Source organism: Pristis pectinata, chromosome 2 (assembly GCF_009764475.1).
Source record: "Pristis pectinata isolate sPriPec2 chromosome 2, sPriPec2.1.pri, whole genome shotgun sequence".
NCBI lineage: Eukaryota > Metazoa > Chordata > Chondrichthyes > Rhinopristiformes > Pristidae > Pristis > Pristis pectinata.
In genome coordinates, this window is record NC_067406.1 from 23,926,559 (window position 1) to 23,949,843 (window position 23,285).

The window sequence follows — 23,285 nt, forward strand, 5'->3', positions numbered from 1 at the left end:
TGGTGTAATAATGAGCTTTTACGAGAAGAGTTTGTCAAACAATACTCTTCAACAGTAGCCATTTGGATAGTCTGCTATTGAGTCGAGCATTTATCAAACTGAAAGTCAAAGCTTTGCAATAATAAAAAAAAATCGGAGGGAGGGAGAGAGAAGCGATGGAAATCATTGGCTCTGACATCATTGCTCCGTTAACCGGCAGAGCGCTAGGACCCCGCAATCCGCTCTGTTCTCGGTCAACTCGGGATAATTAGTCATGTGCAGTTTATGTCACCAAATGTGATCTAATCAGCAGATAGAGAAGGAGGAAGTGAAAAGTGGTGGTAGGGATAGCGTTGGTTTGTGTTTCAGTACTAGTTGTTGGTTTTACCAAGTTGCCTGTAGACACCATGGATTGTGGTGTGATAACCTCCAAGACCGTCCTGCTTCTCATCAGCCTCATTTTCTGGGTGAGTATCTGTATGTAATGAACATTTAAATGTCTTTCTCTTAACATATGCTTGTGCTGTTGGTCAGTTTCGCTGCTAATGCATTCCCGTAATTCGCAGGGGTTTATAACAACGCGCTGATCGAATGGCTTCCGCTTTCTAACTGTAAGGTTGGGCGTTATCTCGATACGACCCGACATTGTAGCTTGCTCGAGGTCCACGAAATCTGGTTCAACTTTTCTTGCATCTTTAGCATAAATTTTTAGCATAATTTTGTAACGATACACTATGAAATACAAAACCCTGTTTGCTGTATCTTCTTCTCTTTCACTTCAGAGATCACTGGCCCAGGCTAGTTCGGAATTCCTTCCCCCACCCCTTTCCCTCAATAAAAACTGTTGTACGCTATGTATCACACAGGTCAATTGTAGTGAAGTGCAATTGTTGTCGGCCGAACGTTTTGTAATGTAAACTTTTTCAAATCGACCAATTTGGAAACCAAAACGCCGTAGACGCTTTGTGGAGATGGTCCCAGTTTCATTTTAGCACTATATTTGTTCTGTTCAAATCCGTGTAGCATTGTCTTTTTTTTGGGGGGGGGGGGGGGGGGGAGGGGAAGAGAGACTCGTTCTATACTAATACAACAACGAATCATTTTCTACGTCTATTTGAAAGTAACTCTCAAACTTGGATCTGTTATTCTCCGGAATTGTTCTTGTATATTAGAGGGTGGCAAACGTGACTCCTGTTTATGAAAGGAGAAAATGGGGAATTGCGTCTGCAGTAAGCAACCTGCTATAATCTTAGTAACCCAACATGAAAGAGTGAGCAGAATTGTATTGAATATATGAAAGGGAAATTTCACTTAATGTGTTGTTGTAATGAGTGGATAACGTCCATATTTGAGTCTGCTGTTGCTATTTACCAGGTGGAATTGTTTCTAGAGGAGGATAGAAAGAAGTTTTGAAACGTATAAGGACAGATGAATGTATGTCATCTGACATGTCTTTGATCATTCTTTTAAAGTGGCCTTCTGCTGTTAGTACCACTTGTCAACAGCCCCTGTAAAATCATCAGCTATACTTCTTTGTCACTGTCTGAATCCTGGAATTCCCTGCATAATATTGTGGGGGTGTACCTTCACTGAAGGACTCCAGCATTCAAAATGCTTAAGGTGGTGATAAGCCAAGAAACGTTGGCCTTGCCAGTGACTGTATAATGAAAAGTGAAGAAATAGAAAGAACACTCTTGGGTGATTATTTGATTATAAACTTGGACCAGCCACATGTCATCTATAAACAGACCACCTGTAATGTTTGACTCTACCCAGAGCTTTTCAACACTAAAGCATGCATCAAGAGCAATACACTTTCTCCTCTTGCCTGGACTAGTGCACTTCCAGTAAATACATAAGTTGCAGCATGCAGTCTACATAATGGAGGACAATAATTTAACTTTCTTTTGACAATACCTCCAGTACTTTGATTTTAATCAAGAGAAACTCTCTTATACTTAAGAGTAGTGTTGGTTCACACATTGCCTTGCCCTTTAAAGGGATTTGTGGAAAATTATCTTAACGTGAATTTGAAGCGCTTGTTTTATTGCTCCTTTAAATTTTGGGTTGAAGGTGGTATTTAATGCAGGCAGATACGATAGGGTCTTTCAAGAGACTTAGGTACATGGAGCTGAGTAAAATAGAGGGCTACGGGTAAGCCTAGTAATTTCTGGGGTAGGGACATGTTCGGTGCAGCTTTGTGGGCCGAAGGACCTGATTTGTGCTGTAGGTTTTCTATGTTCTATGTCTCAAACAATTCAATTGTATGTGTGCTGTCTGATTTGCAGGAGATGTGATTTTTTTTGGATGACACAATATGCCCGTTAACATTTGTCCGATTCTCAACAGCAACTCAAAACTAGCAGGAGCCTGACAATATTGTTCAAATGCCTCCATCTTATGCATTGCAGTTGTTCAGCCTGTGCCATTGCTGGCCTTTCCTATTTGCCTGCACTAGGTCTGTATCCTTCTATCCCTTGCCTGTTGAAATTGCTATTAACTGTAGTGATTTTTATCTGACTCCACCTCTGGCAGTGAGTTCTGGATATCAACTATTTTGAAGAGAAGTTCCCCTCAAACTCCCTGTTTTAAATGAAATGCCTCATTTGTAGGGGTGGGGCAGGATTCTGACTAATGCCCTTTCTATCCCTCCTACAATTTGATATGCCTCTAGGATCACCTCTGCTTTTCGCTAAAACAAAGGCAGCCATAACTAAAGTCCTCCAGTTCTGGTAATATCTTAGTAAACCTCCACTGGACTCTCTCCAGCACAATCACATCCTTCCTGTAGTTGCATGAGCAGAACTGCATACAATACTCAATGAAGTCTAATGAGTGTTTTGTACAGTTACAACATAATGTCTCAACTTTTACATTCTATACTCTCTCCTATGGCATGCTTGCCTTTATACTTTCACTGTCTTGGTGTTGCCACTTTCAGGAAACTATGAACTTGAACCTCAAGATCCTTCTGTTCATCAACATTCCTTGGCACCATATTATTTGCTGTATAGGTTCTACCCCTATTTGGCTTCCCCAAAATACATCACATACTTTAGCATTAAATTCAATTTTCCATTGCTCCACCCAACTTTACATTAAATCTATATCCTGCTGTAGGCCTAGATCTTCCTCACTATCCACAACGCCAATGTATGTCACTTGCAAAATTGCTAATCACACCTCCTACATCCAAGTCTACCACCCTGCCTTCGTTCACTCATCTTGGTTACCACCTCAAGTTTGTGTGGCAGGATTTTCTGCACAAAGCCATGCTATCTCTGATCAGCCCCTGACTTTCCAAATGTATACAAATACTGTCCCTTTGAATTTTTCCCCAATTATTTCCCAACTACTGTAACTACAGGCCATCAAGTTTCGTCTGGCTTATCCCTGCTGCTTTTAAGTAGAGGAATATTAACCTTCAGTCTTCTGGCACACTGCCTGTGGGTAACAAAGATGCAAAAATCCAAAAGCTTTTTATAAACCCTGCAGAAATCTTTGCTGGTCTTGGCTATGCTCATGTGCTGGAATAAGTCTTGGACAATCCAAATTTAAGTATAATAGTTCTTGCCACTCCTAATTCTTGTGCTGCCAACATTTTCTTATTGTCTGATAATAAGACCATTTGTCCTTCTCCAATCAACAAAACAAATTGCCTTGTAATGGTAACAGAAGGAGGAAAGTCATTCATTTAAATTTCAATTCAACTTTTTCTGTAACTGGAGGTTGGATGTGCAGGGGAAGTGTTTTTAAGTAATTTAAGTCACTCAAGTAATTCAGTGAGTGATACCAGGAGCAGTTTCTATTTGAACATAAAAAATGATCTTCCTGGAAATGAAGGAGGTGATGGTGGAGACAGCTGGTGTGTAATGAGCAGGAACACAAAGGGTACCAGTGCTAGAATTGTGCAAGGATGATGGAAACCATTGGGGGAGGTGAAGGGCACTTTTTATTTTTTTTGGTGGGTGGGGGGGGGGAAGTTTTGGAGAGCTAGTGGGTGAAATGTGTGGGTAGTAGGTAGATGGAATCAAGGGGGGGGGTGATACAAATGGATGATGTTGAGGGGAAAAGAGACACAAATGGGAGGACTGGAGAGGATCAGTATTAGAGACGGACCATGCCAGAGGTGAGGGTTATCTAAAATTGGTAAATTCAACATTAATGCCATTGGGTTGTAGACTTTCCAAGTACAAAGGGGTGTTGTTCCTCTAGTTTGCATTAGGTTCCACTCTGGCAGTGGAGAAGGCAGAGTATGGATAAGTCAGTGTGGGAGCATGAAGGGGAGTCAAATGGTATGCATCCATTAACTTGGAATGGTCATTGGGGATGGAATACAGGTGTTCTACAAATCAGTGCATAGTCTCTGCTTGGTCTCACTGATGTACAGGAGGTCACATTGCAATCACTGAATGCAGTAGACAAGCTTGAAGATGCATGTAAATCTTTGCCTCACTTGGAAGGGCTATTTGGGTTCCTGGATGATGGTGAGGGAGGAAGTGTGGAAATCAGTGTTGGACCTCCCTGCAGTTGCAGGGAAACGAGGTCAGGGAGGGGTGGGTTAAGAAGGAGGACCAAACCAGGGAGTTGCAGAGAGTCTTCTCTGCAGAAGGTGGGGAGGGGCAGATATGGCTGGTGGTGGGATCTTGTTGCAGCTGGCAGAAATGAAGGATGATGCAGAGGCTAGTGGGGTGAAAGGTGAGGACTAGGGGACTTTCTTTTTGGCAGGAGGTCGGGTGAAAGCAGAAGTCTGGGAGGGGTGGGGAGGGGAAAGAAATGTGAGAGGGCCCAATCAACCACAGTAGAAGGGAAGCCATCTTTCATGGAACAAGGACACTTCGTATATCCTGGAGCAGAAGCTCTCGAGCAGAGACAGAAACGAGGAGAGAGAAATGGCATCCTTGCAAGGGACAGTGGGAAGTAGTGTAGCCTAGGTGGGTTTGTAGAGAATGTCAGTTGACCCATTGAAATGAAGACTTCTCAAGGAAAAGGGAGAGAAATGTCAAATGGTCCAAGTGAATTTGAGTGGTGTGCAAATTCCAGTGGCTCTGATATTTGGCACCAGATTGAATTATGTGAACTTTGATATTTCTTATCTAAGAAATGCTTACTGAACTGTAGCACCTGCCTGGCAGGTTTTGAAATGTTAACCTATCGAAAGGTGCTCACAGACAACTTTTCTTAGTAATGGAACATGTTTTAGTGGTGCAACTGGCAGAAAATTAGACTTTTTAATGAAAACACGAAGACAACAGTACACTTGGAGGCAGGACCAATGACCTGACTAGTCACAAAGCACAAGCTTGTAACACTTCAGATTTTTTTTTTGGGGGGGGTGGAGTTTTGTCAAATGGGTGTGATTATTGTGGCTCAATTCAATAAATCAATTCCTGAAATATTTCTGTCCCAATCTCGAGGAACAATGAAGCCAGCAAGCATCAAGGTTTTCCTAATTTTTCCCCACTCTGATTCCAACAGTTTATCAGGCAGTAACAGTGCAGTTTAGGGATTAATGAACACTACAGCATTATCACAAGCTACCTTCCATCCCATTACAAATCCTTTTGCTTCTAATTCATTCAAGCTTGGACTAGAATTTGAAACTGTCATATCTTTGGCCTAGGCTTGCAGTAACTGTTTCAGAACCAGCTTCTAGTAGTAAGTGGAACCAACATTATTGTTCTTTCAACTGGGAAACTTTAAGAGCACGTGGTAGTAACAACTGATCTTTAAATAATCATCAAGATCTTGAGGATAGCAAAGTCTACTTAAAACTAGTGTGAAGCCCAAGGAATATTGGTTCCCCCTTGAGAGGGTGAGCAATGCAATATTATTGCAAGTGCAAAACCAAATTGCTGTGGTTTATCATTCAAGACTTTGCTTGTCAGAGGAAATGCATTATTACCAAAAGCAAACTAGTGTCCAGTTGGGTCACAGACAATGAAGCATACTTGCCTGTGCTACTCTAACATGCACCATTGTGTTGTATGCATTTGACTGCAGCTTGGTTGTCAGCATTTATTGTAACAGCCACAATGATTAGTGGAAAATGTGGAATAAGCTGACATTATAAATATTCCAAATGTAATAGGGGTGACTCTGGCATTGCAAGTAGGCTTGGCAGATGGATTGGAGTGGTGGTGGTATTTGTCAATGGCCCGAGTTGAACCAGCTTGTCCATTCTCTCTTTTCCCTCCACTACCACCCCTCCACCTCAAATCAGGGTGGGATTGTTCACTAAATTGCAGTGAATGTGCCAATCATTCTTGCCCTGATGTATTTCAAGAACACTTTTTAACACCACTACATGCAATTGTGTTGGTGACTAAATTTCAACCAGAACTAATACAATGATTGCGGGATGTACTATCTATAAGATGCACTGCAATAATTCGTCAAGCTTACATTCACAATATCAGGGAGCCTTCGACCTCACCCAAGATGGCTAAGACTGCAGCCTTCAAATGGCTGAAATTTGTCTAGTTTGGAATATAAAAATAGTGCACTATTTGGCCTTTTGTATATAAAATTAAATGTTTGTACACTTGATGTTGAACTTTTTAGATATGACTTCATCAGCCACATTTGCTACATGGATCTAGTAAAATGTAATTAGTTTATGAATCTGCAATGACCATGTGGTTGCAGAGCAGGAAGAATGCAATATTGAGTGAAATTTTGGCCAGTGTAGAATTTGGGACCTGGTAAGAGGGATAGTCATGGTTTTGGTTGTAGGAAGTGAGATTTCTTATAATCCAGCTAAGAAGCTACGTAGAACATCTAAAAGCACCACTACTTTTGGTGGAGGGGGAGGTGGAATTTGGTTATTGATTTGTAGCGAATAATCATAGCAAACTAGCTTTGTTTGCCTGTGTTATAATTCCATTTACTACACCTAGTCTGTTTTGTAAGATTTTCAGTTCTCCCAAACCTCCTCTTGAGGCCACTTCAGTTTTTGATCTCTGGTATCCACTGACGTATACAATTGTACAATAGTTATCGTGAAGGTGGGATTCATTAAGATGAGTGGGACCATGGGCTGCTTCAAAAGCCAGTTTGTAGGGTCACTTCTCACTTTACCAGGCTACCTTAATCAAGCACTAGATCTCATTGATAACAGCATGCTTAATTTTAAGTTCTTGAAATTGTAATTCAATTTCAAAATCCACTTTAGTCAAGCTGCTTTTAACCTTGATCACTTTCTTCACTTCCATTCTATCTCTGAATTTACTTGTGTCCATGTTAATTATCCTATAGCCTTTATGGAAATATTGCTCTAGTCATCCTCTTAGATTTGTCCACATCACCTGAGCGATTAAACCAAAATAATATTCTACTTCCTAATGACTTTGATTTGATTGCAGATGTTCTTGTTTTACAGGCTGCAGGAGGTGTGCTCACTTATGTAGGAGTCACCTTGTTATCAACCTACAAAAACTATACCCACCTCTTTGAAGGCCACTTCACTGTGCTCCCAGCTATAGTGATCATTGGCATAGCACTTGTGATGTTTTTGATTGGAATCATTGGATGTTGTGCTACCCTGATGGAGTCTCGCTGTGGATTGGGATTGGTGAGTGGAATTTGCTACCAATTTGGTGTTTAACTGGTTTTCTATAGGTAAAGATCTTGGGCCTCGTCAGCTACTGACTCCTGGTTCCCAATTTGGAAACAAAGTAACGTGCTAATATCCAAGTTACTGCTTTGCCTGGTTGAGATTTCTTACAGTCGTCTTGGGGGTGGGGTAAAGATTCCCATTGTTGATCTTGTAGGGTGGGGGGGGAATGAGCTACCTGTCACTAAGTCCCAAATTATCGGTTAAACCTGGAGTTGAGCAAAAAACAACTGGAGGGGGACAGCAGGTCAAGCAGCATCTGTGGAAGCAAAAGGATAGTCAATGTTTTGGGTTGAGACACTGCATCAGGACTGAGGAAAGATGGTCAAATTATAGAAATGAGGAGAGGGGCATGACAGGGGCTGTGGAACATCCCACAATGTCTGCTAACCATGATGCCAATTTAAACTGCACATCTGCCTTTGCATTTGGCCTCACTGTAGCAGCAGAGGATGGCAATGTCAGTGTGTGAAGGGAAGCTGCAATGACATGCAACCAGGAGCTGAAGGTGCCTTCTGGACATGGTTCAGATGCTCTGCAAAATGGTCACCTTGTCTACACTTGGTCTTGCCAGTCTAGTGAAGGGGCCACATTACAGGCACTGAATGCATTTGGCCAGGCTGGAGGCGTACATCTCTCTCTCTCTGCCTCACCTGGAAGGGCTGTTTGGGTAACCAGATGGTGAGGGAGGGGTGTAAGAACAAGTATTGCATCTCCTACTATTTTAGGGAAGTGGGTTAGAGATGAGTAGACAAGGCAGTCGTCTTTCCCTGCAGAAAAGTGGGGGGGGGGGGGGGTGGGGGGGTAATATGTAGATGTTGGTGGAATCCATTAGAGCTGGCAGAAGTAGCAAACATTGGGTGCCAAGGTGAGAACTAGGGGAACAATCTCTGTTCTGTAGGGGGGAAGGGGGAGGAGGAAAGAGACATCATCCTCTACATCAGAGGGGAAGCCATTTTTCCTGAAGGAAAACATTTCAGAAGACAAAAACTGAGAACTAGGTGTACTTCTATTTTGATCCAGATTGCAGTAGCTGCTTGCATATCCAAATATAAAATTGAAGTGGTCATCGTATTTTGGGAAGGGGAAGTGGTCTGAGTTGCTCAAATGTGGCATAGTGGAAAATGAAAAAAAACAGTTTTCTGGTCTAAAACTGATCAATCTGTTTCCCTTCTGATAAACTTATCATTGAGTGAAGAAAACATCAGTATTTTATTTAACTTGAGCTAAGGGACTGAAAAGCTCAATGCCAAATATGGAGATGAGTGATTTGGGAACTTGGTACAAATGAACCAAACATTAATACATTCTAGACCTAAATGTTAAAGACGAATTGAATACTAGATTCTACAAGATGACTTTTCTTAACTGGCCTTTATTTAATTCCTAGAGTTTTGCTTGTTTTTATTTGGTATGTTTCTCCCCTCCAATTGCATCCAACCATGCAAAAAGCAAGGAATGACTTTATTTCATGGCTGGCTCTTAATTGGCTTGCAGTCCAATTAAGTTCTTCATTCTTGCCATCTGATTCTAACACAAATAGGAACTACACTGGTCATCTAACCCTGCTCTAGTAGAAAAATCACTTGCTCCAATAGGCTTGGTGGGGGGAATTTAGTTTCCACATACTTGATGCTGGTGCCATGAAACACTCTAGGGTGGCAGTTCAGGCCTGCCTTATCTGTATAACTGCTAAAAGTCTAGATAACACTTTGCCATGGTAACTGGTTCTATTGCAGGTGGGTTCAAGCAACTGGCAAATGTTGCATTGTAATGCCTTCTCACTTAAGAGGCTAAGTGAGATGTGGGATTTTTTTTAAGATCAACAATCAACTTGTCAAATGGCACTTCAGTGAGGTCTTTCTATCCCTAGCATGGATTTTTTATTTTTTGTTTGCTTGATGAAAATGCTGGACAAATTCTACAAGGAATACTGCTAACCTCTGGTTATTATTTTTCTTAGTTTCTTTTCATCCTGCTGGTCATCCTTGCTGCAGAAGTGTCTGCCTTTGTTCTGGGATTCATCTACAAAAAACAGGTACTTAAAAGCAAATGTAGCTGAATATTTTTTCACCTGACATGCAGTGATTTGGATGAAACGAGGCAAATTGCTGGATCTATAACTGGTAGAATACTGCAGGGATCTGTTCTTGTGGGGTTGGTTTGAGGGAAGGGTGGGGGGGTGATGCAGAGGTAGCTATTTCTGATCTGTATCAATTTTTTTTTATTGTCTTGGCAAACTAATGTTTCAAGCTTGCTAATGCAAAACCAACATCCTTTTGAGGAAGGGCAGGCTATAGACAAGCTGGTGGGTGAGAACCTGGCAGATTGGGGTAGGGATTAGGAGGAATGAGAATGAAGTTGTCCATTCAGCACAAAACTGAAATGCACCTTGTGGTGAGATGTACAAAGGGTCCTTGTACACAACTCCAATTCCAACATGCCGGTGCAATAAGTAAATTGCTGTTTGGCAAATAGTATGTAGGCCTTGAGACTAACTTTGTATTGCAATTGGATAGGGCCTTGGTGATTCTGCACCTGGGGTATTGTGTACACTTTTGTTATTTTTACCAGAGGCTTGGAAGGGCAGTGAAGGGTTCCTATGAGTGAAGATTGAGAGTAGGCCTGTATTCTCTGCAGTTTGGGAGAATGAGACGTTTTTTAGAAACTCTTGTAGGACTTGACAGGATGTTTTGCCCCCTAGCTGAGGAGTTTGGAACCAGGGGTTGAGTATCAGAACAAGGGATGGGCCATTTTGGGTGAGAAACTTTGCATTGGGTTTGGTGAATCTTTTTGGAGGGCTGTGGAGGTTTAGTGAGTGCATTCAAACAGAAGGATGATTCCTGGATGTTAAGGGAATTGATGGATGTGGGTATAATGCTAAGGTAAAGATGATGACTTCAAGAAATGAAGTGGGCTTGATGGGCCAAATGGCATGCTTAAAGGGGAGTCTTGAAATCATATCAAACTATCTTTGTATAAATGATCATGGACACAAGAAAACTGAAGAAACTAAACCTTTGTACTGTAAGTACAAACACTAATGTATTCTGCCAAGAATATAATGATTTATGCCCTGTTTTAACCATTCAGTAACTTTAATTTCCCCATTTGGCAAGAAGGTCAACATGGAATAATACTACGGTAAGTGTTCCTGTGCTCCCAATTATTTGGGTGTGGAAGGAAATGTGTTATTCAATTTGTCCACAATTAGACTAATTGACTGTTCTTCTATAGATCCACAAAAGTTTGGAGGTGTCCATGTCGCACGTCTTTGCAAAATATGATGGGGAAAATCCAGAAAGTGCAATGGTGGACAGTTTTCAGACAAAGGTAATGTGGCAGTCTACAACTAAGTCCAGATGATCCCACCCCACATTATGGCAGTTTGTCAACACTTGCTAATTTGCCCTAAACGACCTTAAATTCAAAAAATTAACCTTTACAATTGACTCCTTTCCTTTTGTACAAAATCTGCCTCCTCTGCTACAAGGACTGAATTATAAAATACAAATGTTTTATGTTCAAACACTTGCACAATGACAGCTCAAACTTTATCCTTTGAAATGTAGCAGTATATGATTTGAATGAGCTTCACTAGTGACAGTTTGGATCTTTGCTTCTAAAGGCCCAGTTGGGGGATAGGAGCAGATTCATCAATGAGTTGCCAAGTTGGTGATATTGCCAGGAATCTAGGAAAGCTTGTTTGTATAAACATTCTTCAAGATTTCCCTTGGCTTGCAACCTATTTGAAAGTTCAGCATGCATCTTCTAGCTTCCTCACAGTAACTGGGATAGTTCTGGGTTGACTAAGTTAAGCATTTCTTGAAGACATCTGACAAATGTTGACTAGAAAGTAACTGGTATTTGTGGTGTAACTTTGGTAAAATAACCAGTGGAAGAAAATTTGCAATGGGCAAACGAGAAGATTGCAACCAAATCTTTTTTTTCTAACAGCAGTCACAATTGTAGCATTGGTCATGTATCCAGTGCTTTGCACAAATGTGGCAGAGGAAAGTTCTATTTTATCCTTTGCATGTCCTTTTGGATTAATGTATCGAGGGCCAGGAGGATATATGGTCACACTTGCCGGTGTTCCTGCTGGCCTTACTATTGCAACCATTCCACAAGGTGAAGTCTGAGTGGCAGCTCTGCCCTATGGAAACAAAGGTCATGCCTGTGGACTGTCCTGATGGCCTTCTGACAGTCCGTTAGTAGGTGTCTACGCAATTTCCAAATGCCTAATCATAATTTAAAACTAAACCAATACAATTTAAAATCAATTTAACTTGTGCAAATTAAAACAACATTCTTGATCAGTTGCTCCATTCAGATGGATGACTGACCATCATGAAGTTGAATGTATGGATACTTTGCATGTTGAGGAACACTGGAATTGTGTTCTAGCAGCAGAAAAGGTTGGATGAATCCTCATCTGATCCATAGGCTATCTGGTACTTTGTGTCTGCAACACTGGGAAATTTGGAATGTATGCACGGAGGCTAGCCAGTACTTTGAACCCCTGGCCAACTGTCAGTGTGATCAATAATTTGGCTTGGCTGAAATATTGACATTTGGTAGCATATGCAATGCATGTATTTGTTGTGAAACATTTGCACTGGGGCTCTGAATGTATTAAGAATAAAACTAGTCCTAATAGTTTCAATGTGTTTGTCCTTCAGATGCAGTGCTGTGGAGTTTGGAACTATACCTACTGGGAAAAAACTGAGTGGTTCAAAAAGAACAAGACTATACCCATTAGCTGCTGTAAGACTGGATTTTCCAACTGCACAGGCAGCCCAAGTCATCCTGAGCTGCTCAACACTGTAGGTTTCAAATTTGCAGCCTCCTTTCCACTTGTGATTGGCGGCAACACTTCTAGCACTGCAAATGTGTTTGTGCTTTTTTAAATGGAATTTGTGTGAAATGGTTTGATGGACAGTTGGTTGGGAAATGGTTTAAAACCTGATTTCAATCAAAGCAAATAAGGCACAGCCCAACGTGGTATTATTTGAATTTGCCCAAATTTCAATTTGAAGAAACAAAGTCTGATGAAATGCTGCTTTCCTGCTGCTCATTGTCAAACTATTTTGAGTAAATTTAGTGCAATCAATGACTTCCCAATCCTTTCTGATTCAAGATAACACTAAGTATTTTCACAAGGTGTCACTTATATTGAAGGATATAACATTGTGAAGGGGCAGTATTGGGAATAACATCTGATTTAGGGTTAGAGCCAGATTTTCTATCCATCATGGAATGGATTTGTCTCAAGTGAGAAGCTTCCATATTTTTGTGCCTTATGGCATCGGGTAAACTACTAGAATATTAATCTGAGAAATGGAGTCAGTAAGCCATATCTCCTCTCCCTCATGCCTGCTGCAGCATTTGATCAGATCACAGCTGATCTGTACTTTTGCAACACTTTCCTGCACTTGCCCCATAGCCCTGATTTTCCCCTATACAAAAAATTGTATCAGTCCTAAATGACTGCTGGTTCCAGTCAACCCAGTGAGGAAACCACATTGCTTTATCTACCATGTCCAGTTATGTTTAGTGAGATTTGCCTCATTTCTTGAGTAAAAGCCCAGTGTGCTTTATCTTGTAGAATACCCTGCCTTTTCAGGAATCCATCTGAATCTTTGCTTCATTCCCTCCACCCAAGAACAATTTGCTTGCAGTGGGGAACCCAGACCTGTACACAGTTCTAGACGTTGGCTCATCAGCTCCCCATAATTGGAGCAAGATACCTCCTCTATTGCACTCAGTACATTGCAAGATTAGAGTACATCTGTTCAGTGACTTGAGGATACCCAGGTGCCTCTCAACATGAACACCTTTTTGACTGCATGTCAATTCAGTAGTAACATTTTAAAGTGGAAAATCCTTCATTTCTCCATTAGGTGATCCATGTCCTTGCCCATATGCCTAGTGTCTGGCCCTTGAGTCTTCATCCTCCAACCCACTGCTACCAGCTTTAAATTGAATGGGAAGGATTACCTAATGCAAATAGATTTGTTCAGCTGGACCCGAGAACAATATATTACTTGAGCTAATTGTAAAATTAAACCACAAATACAGAATCTAAAATAACAACTGAACTATTCTTAGTAGCTTTGGGGAATATCTGAGTGTGCACACTTGCAAATGGACATGTTCTGAGATCTTTGTCAGTAAGTTTGACTTCAGCTTTTTGGTTTACACTGGAAATTCTCATTGACAATTGTCTTGTAACACTTTGTCAGTGTACAAAAATATTCCAGGTAAGAAAACTTAACTGATTGAAATTTCTCTCCAGAAGACCAAGGTAGGGAGGTGATTGGTACTGTGGAGTTAAGGAAATGTTAATGAATGGACTGGCAGATGGTTGGAGGAAATATCCATGTGGAGGGATTTGTGCCAATATAAGTGTGTCATTGGCTCACCATCATTAGTATCAAGCACAATGGGGAACAGGAACTTAAAAACATAAAATATAGGGTGCCTTTTCAAAAGGCTAACCAGGGCTAGAGGCATTCTAAAGTTGGAGGTGACCAAGCAGGAATAAAACATTTATTTTGGTTAGACTGTGCTTTTAGAAACCACACTTTTGTTCTGTAGCTTCATTAAGTTTTTTTTTCCATAGGGATGTGAGCCCAAGTTGGAGAATGGGTTGGAATCTATTCTGAGCTATGCTATGCTGATCATCCTAGGATTTGCCATTATTCAGGTGATTTTTTTTTATTTTTTATTATTAATAAACTACATTGGTACACTGAGGGGAGGAATCCTAAACTGGATTTCTAAACACAAAACTCCCAAGAATCCAGTATTGGTTAAACCAGGATTTTCTAATGCTACCCACAGGCTTGAGCAATTGGCATTGGCCCATTTGAGTCCAGCTGATGGTGCAATTTCATTTCACCCCCACTGACTTATTTTCCCTGTAACTTATTCTCCACATTCCTGAACTCTCTCCCAGATTCTACCACTTGCCCATATACTACAGGCAATTTAGTAACAAAGTACCCTACCGACCAATACCTCTTCAGCATTGGGAGGAAACCAGAACACCCTGGAGAAATCTCATGTGGTCAAAGTGCCTGCAAACTCCACACAGACAATGCCCAAGTTGATGGAACAGTGAAGTTGCAGCTCCTTTAGTTGCACAACTGTATGCTGCTATTTGCAACTACTAGACTTGCTGGTGGCAGTTAATCTGTTTTAATCCTGGCCCATGCTGGTAAACAAGCTTCTACTTGTACATATACAGGTACATTAAATCACTTTCTTCCCCTTCCAGTTTTTTGGCATGATCAGCATCTGTGTGCTCGCCTGCCGACGACGAGAGACGGGCTACCAACCAATCCCATCTGGTGGAACATATGCTTGAAGGAAATCTAAGCTGTGAAGATTTAAGAAGACTACTCTTAAGAACTATTGCACTGTTAACAAGTATAAGAACGTATAGATCCACCAATTTGTGTTTTTTGTAAAATGGGAATCATTACAAAGCATTTTTCTTTAAAAAGCTATGTGGCTAATTGAAACACTAGGCTAAATTCTGTGCAGATCATCTATTGCATTCTTCTCCCCTTTGTGCCTGTTCACTGAGTTGCAGTATTGCAACCAAGTGGAACAACTGTTTTTTTTTGGGGGGGGGGGTGGGAGAGGAGAGAAGAGAGATTAAGGGATCTTCCTGAATTTAACCATCTGGATGACCTCTTTCTCTTTCATTTTGCTTCTGGTTGATTTTGGGGAGGGGCTCCTGGTTTGGTCCACCAAAGGACCCTAATCAAAGGATTCTACTTTCCTTATTTTTTTAAGACTACTGTAACCACCTGCACTTGTTTGCCTTAAACTAGTTCTGTCACAAATGCCTGAATAAGACTCAACTACTGATGGGTAAATTGTTGCACTTAATGATAAGAAAAAGCTTTCCAATAATTTGTAGTTAAGTTGTTCAATCTGACTTGTTTTGGAATTGTTGCTGACAATACACTTTGGGTTTGGAATTTTGACTGAAGTGCTTATATTTTCTATAATCTTCAGAAAATTGAGTTCTTAATTTGTTTTCCCCATTAATCCTTGTTAATAAGATATTTCTAGTCTTGCTTTTAATTGCAATTTCTTGAATTGATGTTTGCTATTGTTCAATTGCAAGCCTTGGCTATAAATCTGTGACTGGCTGGGGGACCTGGCTTTCTATCTAGCTTTTAATGTTCACATGGACATGTAAAATGCAAAATGTTAATAAAAAATCAATGCTTTTTTTGCAGCAGTTAAGATATTTTAATTATGTAAAGCATTTCTTTGGAATCGTTTCTGTAATATCCAGCTTGTCTGAAACAATGCTGGAAAAGCTCAACAATTGGGTAGCATCTGTAGAAATTTAAATACAATAGTGGTGTTTCAGAGGCTTTGACATGGATCATTTACAGGCAGAAGAGAACTGGTTTAGTTCAGCACAGACACTGGGGTGAAGGGTCTGTTCTGATATACTATTAACATATCAGGTCAAAGATTCTTAAGACTGCTTATCTTTTCAGTTCTTAGTTGCATAGATTGGACGAAAGGAATTTTTTTTAATCTGAAGCTTGCACTGGTTTAGCTAGTGCTTTAGTTTGTAGTTAATCTCAGAATTTGAGGGAAGGGATGCAATTTCTCATGCATCACTGGCTAGAACCTATCATAAGATGGTGGTCCTGCAGATAGTGTGATGGCACTTAGGGAATTTTCAATGGTGGTAGTTATATCTGTGAATTGCCATGTTTCTTCCTGGTAAGCTTCTGGATGCTGATGGAAAATGTAATTCAAATTTGGGATAGTTACAGCCCAAGTGTCTGAGACAACTGGAAATGTGTGCAAATTTTTGAGATTTTGTTTTTTAAAGACTTCATTTGAGCAGGGGACAGGAGCTAGCATGGATGTGTACATTTAAATGGTTACAAGCCATAATTTTGAATAACTTTACATTGCAGACTGCATAATTTTTTCCTAGTCTGAAATTCTCAAAGGTACTCATTACCAGTGAATGGCAGAGTCCTACAAGCTCTGCCATGTTGATCACTTTGAAATGCAGAGATATGGAACCCTAGTCAGATTTTTGTGTGACCTGAGTACAGCAGGTTTGAACTGTCACCAAATGAGGTCCTCTTAATTTGGTTAAAAGATGGTGTTCCAAAAAACAGAAAATGTACTTTGATTACAAGCTTGTTAGAGGTTGATACAGATGAGTGGAATGTTTTTTTTAGTGCAATCACTTCTGTCTGAAGGATTACTGTTGCAAAGGTGAGCAGACTTCAGTGGCCTGGTACTCTTAAATGTTAATGCTACTGCACAAACCATTGCTATATGTGGGCATGGCCAAGCTATCTCAAGATGCCTTGAATTCAATGTGGATGCAGGGTTAAGTCAGCCACAAGCTGCTTTGAAATTTAATGAATGATAAATTGGATGTGACCTAATTAAATGGTATAGCAGGTAAGTTAAAGAATATAATTCATGCTGCTTGGGCTTATTCTGGGAGTTTAGAGCAAATAGACCTGAAACTTTGTCCATTAAACTGATCAAGACTTGGAGGATCCACACTGGAGACTGAGGTGGCTTTGGATGGTGTAAATTCCTCCATCACTTGATGCTTGTAAAGGAGGCACAAGATGTTCACACTTCCCCTGGAAGTTGCTGAGGATCAATCTTAATGCAAAGGGTGCATTTTGTTTTCTAAAGGTATTGGAGCAATCCATAAGTGCTTATCAAAGTTGGCTGGGAAGAGTTGGGAAGTGACCAGGGTATCAGTTGAGATAACTGGGCTCCATTATTAGCTCAGTTGTGAATCCACTCCTGAAAGACACCAAGTATTGAGCATTAAGAACTTGCAGTTATAATGCATGCTGCATTTCACTATCATTTACATGGGCTAAGTATTGGAGCACAGAACAATATCACACAGAAACAGACCCTTTGTCCATGCTGACCAAGGTGCCTACCTAAGCTAGTCCCATTTGCTGGTGTTTAGCCCACATCCCTCTAACTTTTTCTATCCATGTACTTGTCCAAGTGTCTTAAATGTTATTGTCACTACCTCAACCAGTTCCTGTGGCAACTCATTACATTTACCTGCTATCCTCAAGTTGCCCCATGGGTCTCTTTTAACTCTCTCCTTTAAACCTATGCCCTCCCTAGTTCTTAATTCCCTTTCACCTGGAGAAACTGTGCATTCACACTTTCTGCACCTCTTAAGGTATATTCTCAATTTAAGAAAAAAAACATGCAGGTGCTGGAAATACTTGGTGGATCAGGTAGCATCTGTGGGAAGAGGATCAGTTAACATCTTAGGTTGGAGACTTCCTTTGTCAGAATTGATCCTCAAATATTCCCTTAATAGTTTGCAGTAAATCTCACTAATCTGATGTCCATTAGGATACCAGAGAAACCCTCTTTTGAGGGTAGAGATGGGATATGAGCATAGAAATGATGATACTTTTCCCTCAATTAAGATTTGAAGCATTATTTTTCATCAGCTAATACCTTTAATGATGTTGTGCTCAGATCATGGATCATTGAACCTTTTGACTCTTAACTGGGAAAGGAGTGTCATCACTAAGCCAAAGTGAAGAGTGAATAGATTACCAGGAAAGTACAGATCCTGGCATTAAAAGCTCTGGGAGGTTCAAAATTGATTCTGAAATCATACCATATATCACTAAATAAAGCCAGAAATGCTTGTGTTGCTCAGCATCAATGGGGAGAAAGGGTTTAACATTTCTACTTGAGGACCTAAAATGTTCTGCAGTTCAAATGAAGTGTTGTCAACTTGACATGTGGCCACCATTTCTCTCTCGACAGATGCTGCCTAACCTGACTCCAGCTTTGTTATTTCAGATTTCTATCTGCAGTTTTTCCTTTTTGATTAAACTAGTAACAGCAGCAGCACGTAATCAACCCACAGACATTCCACACATAAAACAATTCCTAATCCACCCAGTGAAGGGTTGGGTCAGAATAGCGCATGTCTGTTTTGACCTTTTATCCAGAAAAGTGCAAATGAATACAAATTTAAATTAGGCACTGGGAAATGATTCTTGATCCCATAGATGTTGTGTGACTTTAGACAATAATGATCACAATGCAATTGAGATTTGGAAAGCTGCAGTTAGGTATTTAGCTTGGGGGAAAAAATTGTATTAGATTGGGATCAAGGAGATTGCCACTGATGAGGACAGGAAAAAATACCATCATGCCACCACTGGGGCAGAAACAAGAGCAATTAAACCAGGAAGACAGGACCAATGTGCTTTACAATTTTAATATTCTGTTGAGTGAAAATTGTCTTGTGTTTAATAGGGTTTAAGTAAATCCTCAGGGATAGATGACTGTTCTCATTCATTCTAGGATGCTTATCTCAAACTGAGCAATAACATTTCACTGCATATTCACAAAAGCTCAATATAAGAAAAGAATTTCTAAAACTTTGATCATTTTATTGACTGAAATAACATTACAGTTAACAAAGCAGAGATCATTTAAGTATAACTTTTTCTTCAATTGCCTGCAAAGCCAAATCTTCAAGTACTTAATTCATGGTAAGTTGATGTGGACTAAAAATTGATTGAACTTTCTATCCCAGCATGGAGATCTGTGGGAGGAAGTGCTAAAGAAGCTGTTCGTACAAACAGGACGTGGTCTGAGTTTTTCTGACAATTGTGGTTTTCTGATAATTAACTGTCAACAGAATTTACAAGGCATCACATGAAACAAAGATAGTTTCAGCATATCTGGCTTTGTCCTATTCTCTGAAAGTAGTGAATATAAGAATTATCATGAGATAAATGCAGATTTTCACCTGGAAAATGAACAATGTTGTGAAATATGAAATGGAATGATATTTTAAAGTGGACACTTCACTGACTTAAAAACAGGATGGGGATAGACCTGTAGAGTCATACAGCACAGAAATGGGCCCCTTGGAGACACAAGACCGCAGATGCTGGAATCAGAAGTAACACACAAGACAATAGAGGAACTCAGTGGGTCAGGCAGCATCTATGGAGGGAAATGGACAGCTGATATCGCCCCTCCAACTCCAGTAAACTGTTCCCCCTCTGTCCCTTTTTCTCTCTCCTCCTGATCTATCCAGTTCTTCCTGCACTCACCCCAGCCCCCACCACTCTTTCTTTCCCTTCCTCCACCTACTCTATCTGCCCATCATCTCTACACTCCCCACTGGTTCCTATTCCCCCCTCCCCTCCCCATTGTTCCCATCTGCCCTCCCCATCTCCCTCATTTGATTCCAAGCTCCACCTTCCTCTCTTATGAGCTTTGTTATTTCAGATTTCCATCTGCAGTTTGTCACCTCCACCTATAATCTCCCAGTTTCCATTTCCACTCTCCCCTCCTCCATCGGCCTGTCACCCGTCCTCACCTGGATCCAACTCTCACTTGCCAGCTCTCGCTCCACCCCTTCCCTCCACCTTTTTAATCTGGCTATCTCCCTCTGTCATTCAGTCCAGATGACAGGTCTCGACCCAAAATGTTTACCATCCATTACCCTCCACAGATGCTGTCTGACCCACTGAATTCCTCCAGAATTTTGTGTGTTGCTCTTTCTAGGCCTTGCCTATTTAAGTGTCTGTCTAAATGCCTCGTAAATATAGTGATCATTAACTGATTCCACCACCACCTCCGGCAGCGCCTTCCCAATATCAATCGCTCTCCAAGTAGAAAAAAACTTACCCCTCAAATCACCTTTAAATTTCCTACCTCTCATCTTAAACCAATGCCCTCTTGTTTTTGATACCCCATACCATGAGAAAAAGATTCTAACTATTTAACCTACCTATAATTTTATATACCTCTATCAGGTCACCTCTCAGCCTCCTTCAGGGAAAACAGCCGATCCAATCTTTCCCCATAACTCAAGTCCTCCAATCCAGGCAAAATCCTGGTGAGTCTCCTCTGTTCTCTCCAGTGCAATCACTTCCTTCCTAAAGTGTGGCAATCAGAACTGTACACGATACTCCAAGTGCAGTTTAACCAGGTTTAGTAAATTTACCACATAACATTCCAGCTCATGGTACCAACAAATGAGGTGGGGTGAGGGTGGGGTGGAAGCCCATGGCTGCATTTTTGATCTGGAGAAAGTGAGTGGAGTTGAACAGGAAATTGTTTAATGTAACCAGGCAAATGTCTGTGTGTCAGTGGAGGGGAATTAGTTCGGCCTCTATTGAAGGAAAACATCTTCCTTCTTCCTGAATTGTGGCTTTCCCTTCACCATAGTGGTCAGTACCTTGACCACATCTTATCTATTTCCCACACCACTGCTCTCACCCTTCTCCTCCTGAACAGAGCAACAATGGAGTTTCCCATCCTCACTTTCCACTCCATCAGCCTCCACACGAATGGAGCATCCTTTACAATTTCTGCCAACAGGATTCTTCCAGCAGACACACCCTCCCTCTCCTTTCGGTGTTTTGAAGTGATCGCTCTCTTTGCAACTCCTGGTCCACTCTTCCATCCCCACCTCCCACTCTCCATTGAATGGCACTTTCCCATGCAACTGTAGGAGCTGCTGCGCCTGTTCTTTCACCTCCTCCCACCATCCTGGGTGATTCTGTCACTTCAGGTGAAGCAATGATTCACTTGCCCTTCTTCCTGTCTAGTGTACTGCAAATGGTCTTCGTGATGCAGCCTCCTCTACACTGGAGAAACAAAGCATAGATTAGGTGATTGCTTTGCAGAGCACCCGAGCTTCCTTTTGCCTGCCACTTTAGTTCTCTATCCCCCTCCAACTCTGACCTCTCTGAGCTTGAGGAAAAACACCTTATCTTCTATCCAGGTATGTAGCAGCCTGCAGGACTCAATATTGAATTCTCCAACTTTAGATAACTCATTCTTTCTTTCTGTTTGTAAGAGAACTAGCATCTTTTGCCTACCATCATTTTAACTTAGTTTTTCCTTTCTTTTTTCTTTTTTTTCTGTGAATAATCTGGCTCACTGGTCATGTCCCCCAGCTTCTTCATTATCAACACATTATACAGACAAATACATTTCATCTGATCTTAACTGCCCCTTATCTGCCATATTGGTCATCAAATCTCACCTCATCAGAGAAATTCCTTTCGTTCTACCATTCCCTCCACCACCTACTCTGCCACCTTCTCTCTTTCCCATTTCTGATGAAGGGTCATAGACCAAAAACATGAGCAGTTTCTTTTTCCACAGATGCCGCCTGACCTGATGAGTGTTTTTAGCACTTCATGTTGTATTTCAGAGTCCCAGCATCTGAAGGTTTTTTTTACTTTTCACCTACATTTGAGTAAAGTTAGTTTAGGATTAAGTCATGTTGTGATGAGGACATTGTGATTCCACAATGGGAATATTGATAGGTTAAGTGATTGGGTAAAAATCTGGCAAATGGGGTTTAACGTGGGGGAAGTGTGAGGTCATGCACTTTGGTAAGATGAATCAAAAGGTGGATTATTATATAAATAGAAAGAGATTGCAAATGAATTAAGTTCAAAAGGATTCTAGTGCATGTATCACAAAAAATTAGCAGGCAGGTCCAACAAGTAGTTAATAAGCAAACTGCACATGCGTCTTTATTGTGAAGAGGTTTGGAGTGTAAGAATAGGGAGGTTTTGTTACAAATTGCAGGGTATGGTGCAGCCATATCTGTGCACAGTTTTGGTCCCCTTACCTAAAAAATATAGTTGCATTGGAATCAATCCAAAGGAGATTCACCAAACACATTACACATCCTGGGATGAGAGGATTGACCTGTCAAGAGGCTAGAAAATTTGGGTCTGTATTCATTGGAATTTAGAAGAATGAGGGGTAAATTGGTTTACTATTTGTCACATGTACCAAGGCACAATGAAAAATTTTGTTTTGCATGCCATCCATACAGATCATTTCATCACATCAGTACATTGAGATCATACAAGGGAAAGCAATAACAGAATGCAGAATGGAGACATGAGAGAGACCGCAGATGCTGGAAATCTGGAGCAAAACACAAAATGCTGGAGGAACTTAGCGGGTCAGGCAGCATCTATGGAGGCAAATGAACAGTTGACGTTTCAGGCCGGGACCCTTCGTCAGGATGAAGCTTCAAAATGTCGAAACATCAAAACGTTGACCGTTCATTTCCCTCCACAGATGCTGCCTGACCCGCTAAGTTCCTCCAGCGTTTTCTATGTTGTTACAGAATGCAGATTATAGTGCTACAGTTAGGAGGACCTTATTCAAAAATATAAGATGCTAAGGGGGCTTGTCAGGGTAAATGTTGTGATGTTTTCTTGGGTGGGAGAGTCACAAACAAGGGCACGTAGTTAAAAATAAGGGGTTGGTCATTTAAAACTGAGGTGCATAAGAATATCTTCTCTCAGACTCTGGAATTCATCCAGAGTGGTGGAGGCCAGATTATTAGATATACTTAATGTGGAGATAGATAAATATTTGAAAGATCAAGGAATTGAGGGCTATGGGGATCTGGCACAGTAAAGGAGTTGAGGCTGACACAGCTTAGCCATGATCGTATTGAAGGGCCTTGTGGTCTTTTCCTGCTCCAGTTTTACTGTGTTCTTATAAAATTGCGTGAGGCCGTTAGAGTGCACACTAGCTTGTAGTATTTTACATCATATAACCTTTATTGTAACATATTGTTGAAAAACACGATGATGTTGGAGGAACTCAGCAGGCCAGGCAGCAT

The 23,285-nt window shown here is 40.9% G+C and overlaps 1 protein-coding gene across 1 annotated transcript; it reads left to right on the plus strand.

The window, feature by feature from the left end:
* Positions 1-201: 201 nt before the first annotated feature.
* tspan36 (tetraspanin 36) lies at positions 202-15,845 on the plus strand. Its single transcript, XM_052042534.1, has 7 exons — positions 202-446; positions 7,361-7,552; positions 9,558-9,632; positions 10,832-10,927; positions 12,277-12,420; positions 14,220-14,303; positions 14,877-15,845. Exons 1-7 carry the CDS (start codon positions 387-389, stop codon positions 14,964-14,966), a joined length of 741 nt encoding a protein of 246 aa, XP_051898494.1. The 5' UTR covers positions 202-386; the 3' UTR covers positions 14,967-15,845.
* Positions 15,846-23,285: the final 7,440 nt, after the last annotated feature.

Coding starts and splice junctions, on each gene's coding strand:
- tspan36 (XM_052042534.1), top strand. CDS start 387: ATGGATTGTGGTGTGATAACCTCCAAGACCGTCCTGCTTCTCATCAGC. Junction 7,553..9,557: donor CTCGCTGTGGATTGGGATTG/GTGAGTGGAATT, acceptor TATTTTTCTTAG/TTTCTTTTCATCCTGCTGGT. Junction 14,304..14,876: donor TAGGATTTGCCATTATTCAG/GTGATTTTTTTT, acceptor TTCCCCTTCCAG/TTTTTTGGCATGATCAGCAT.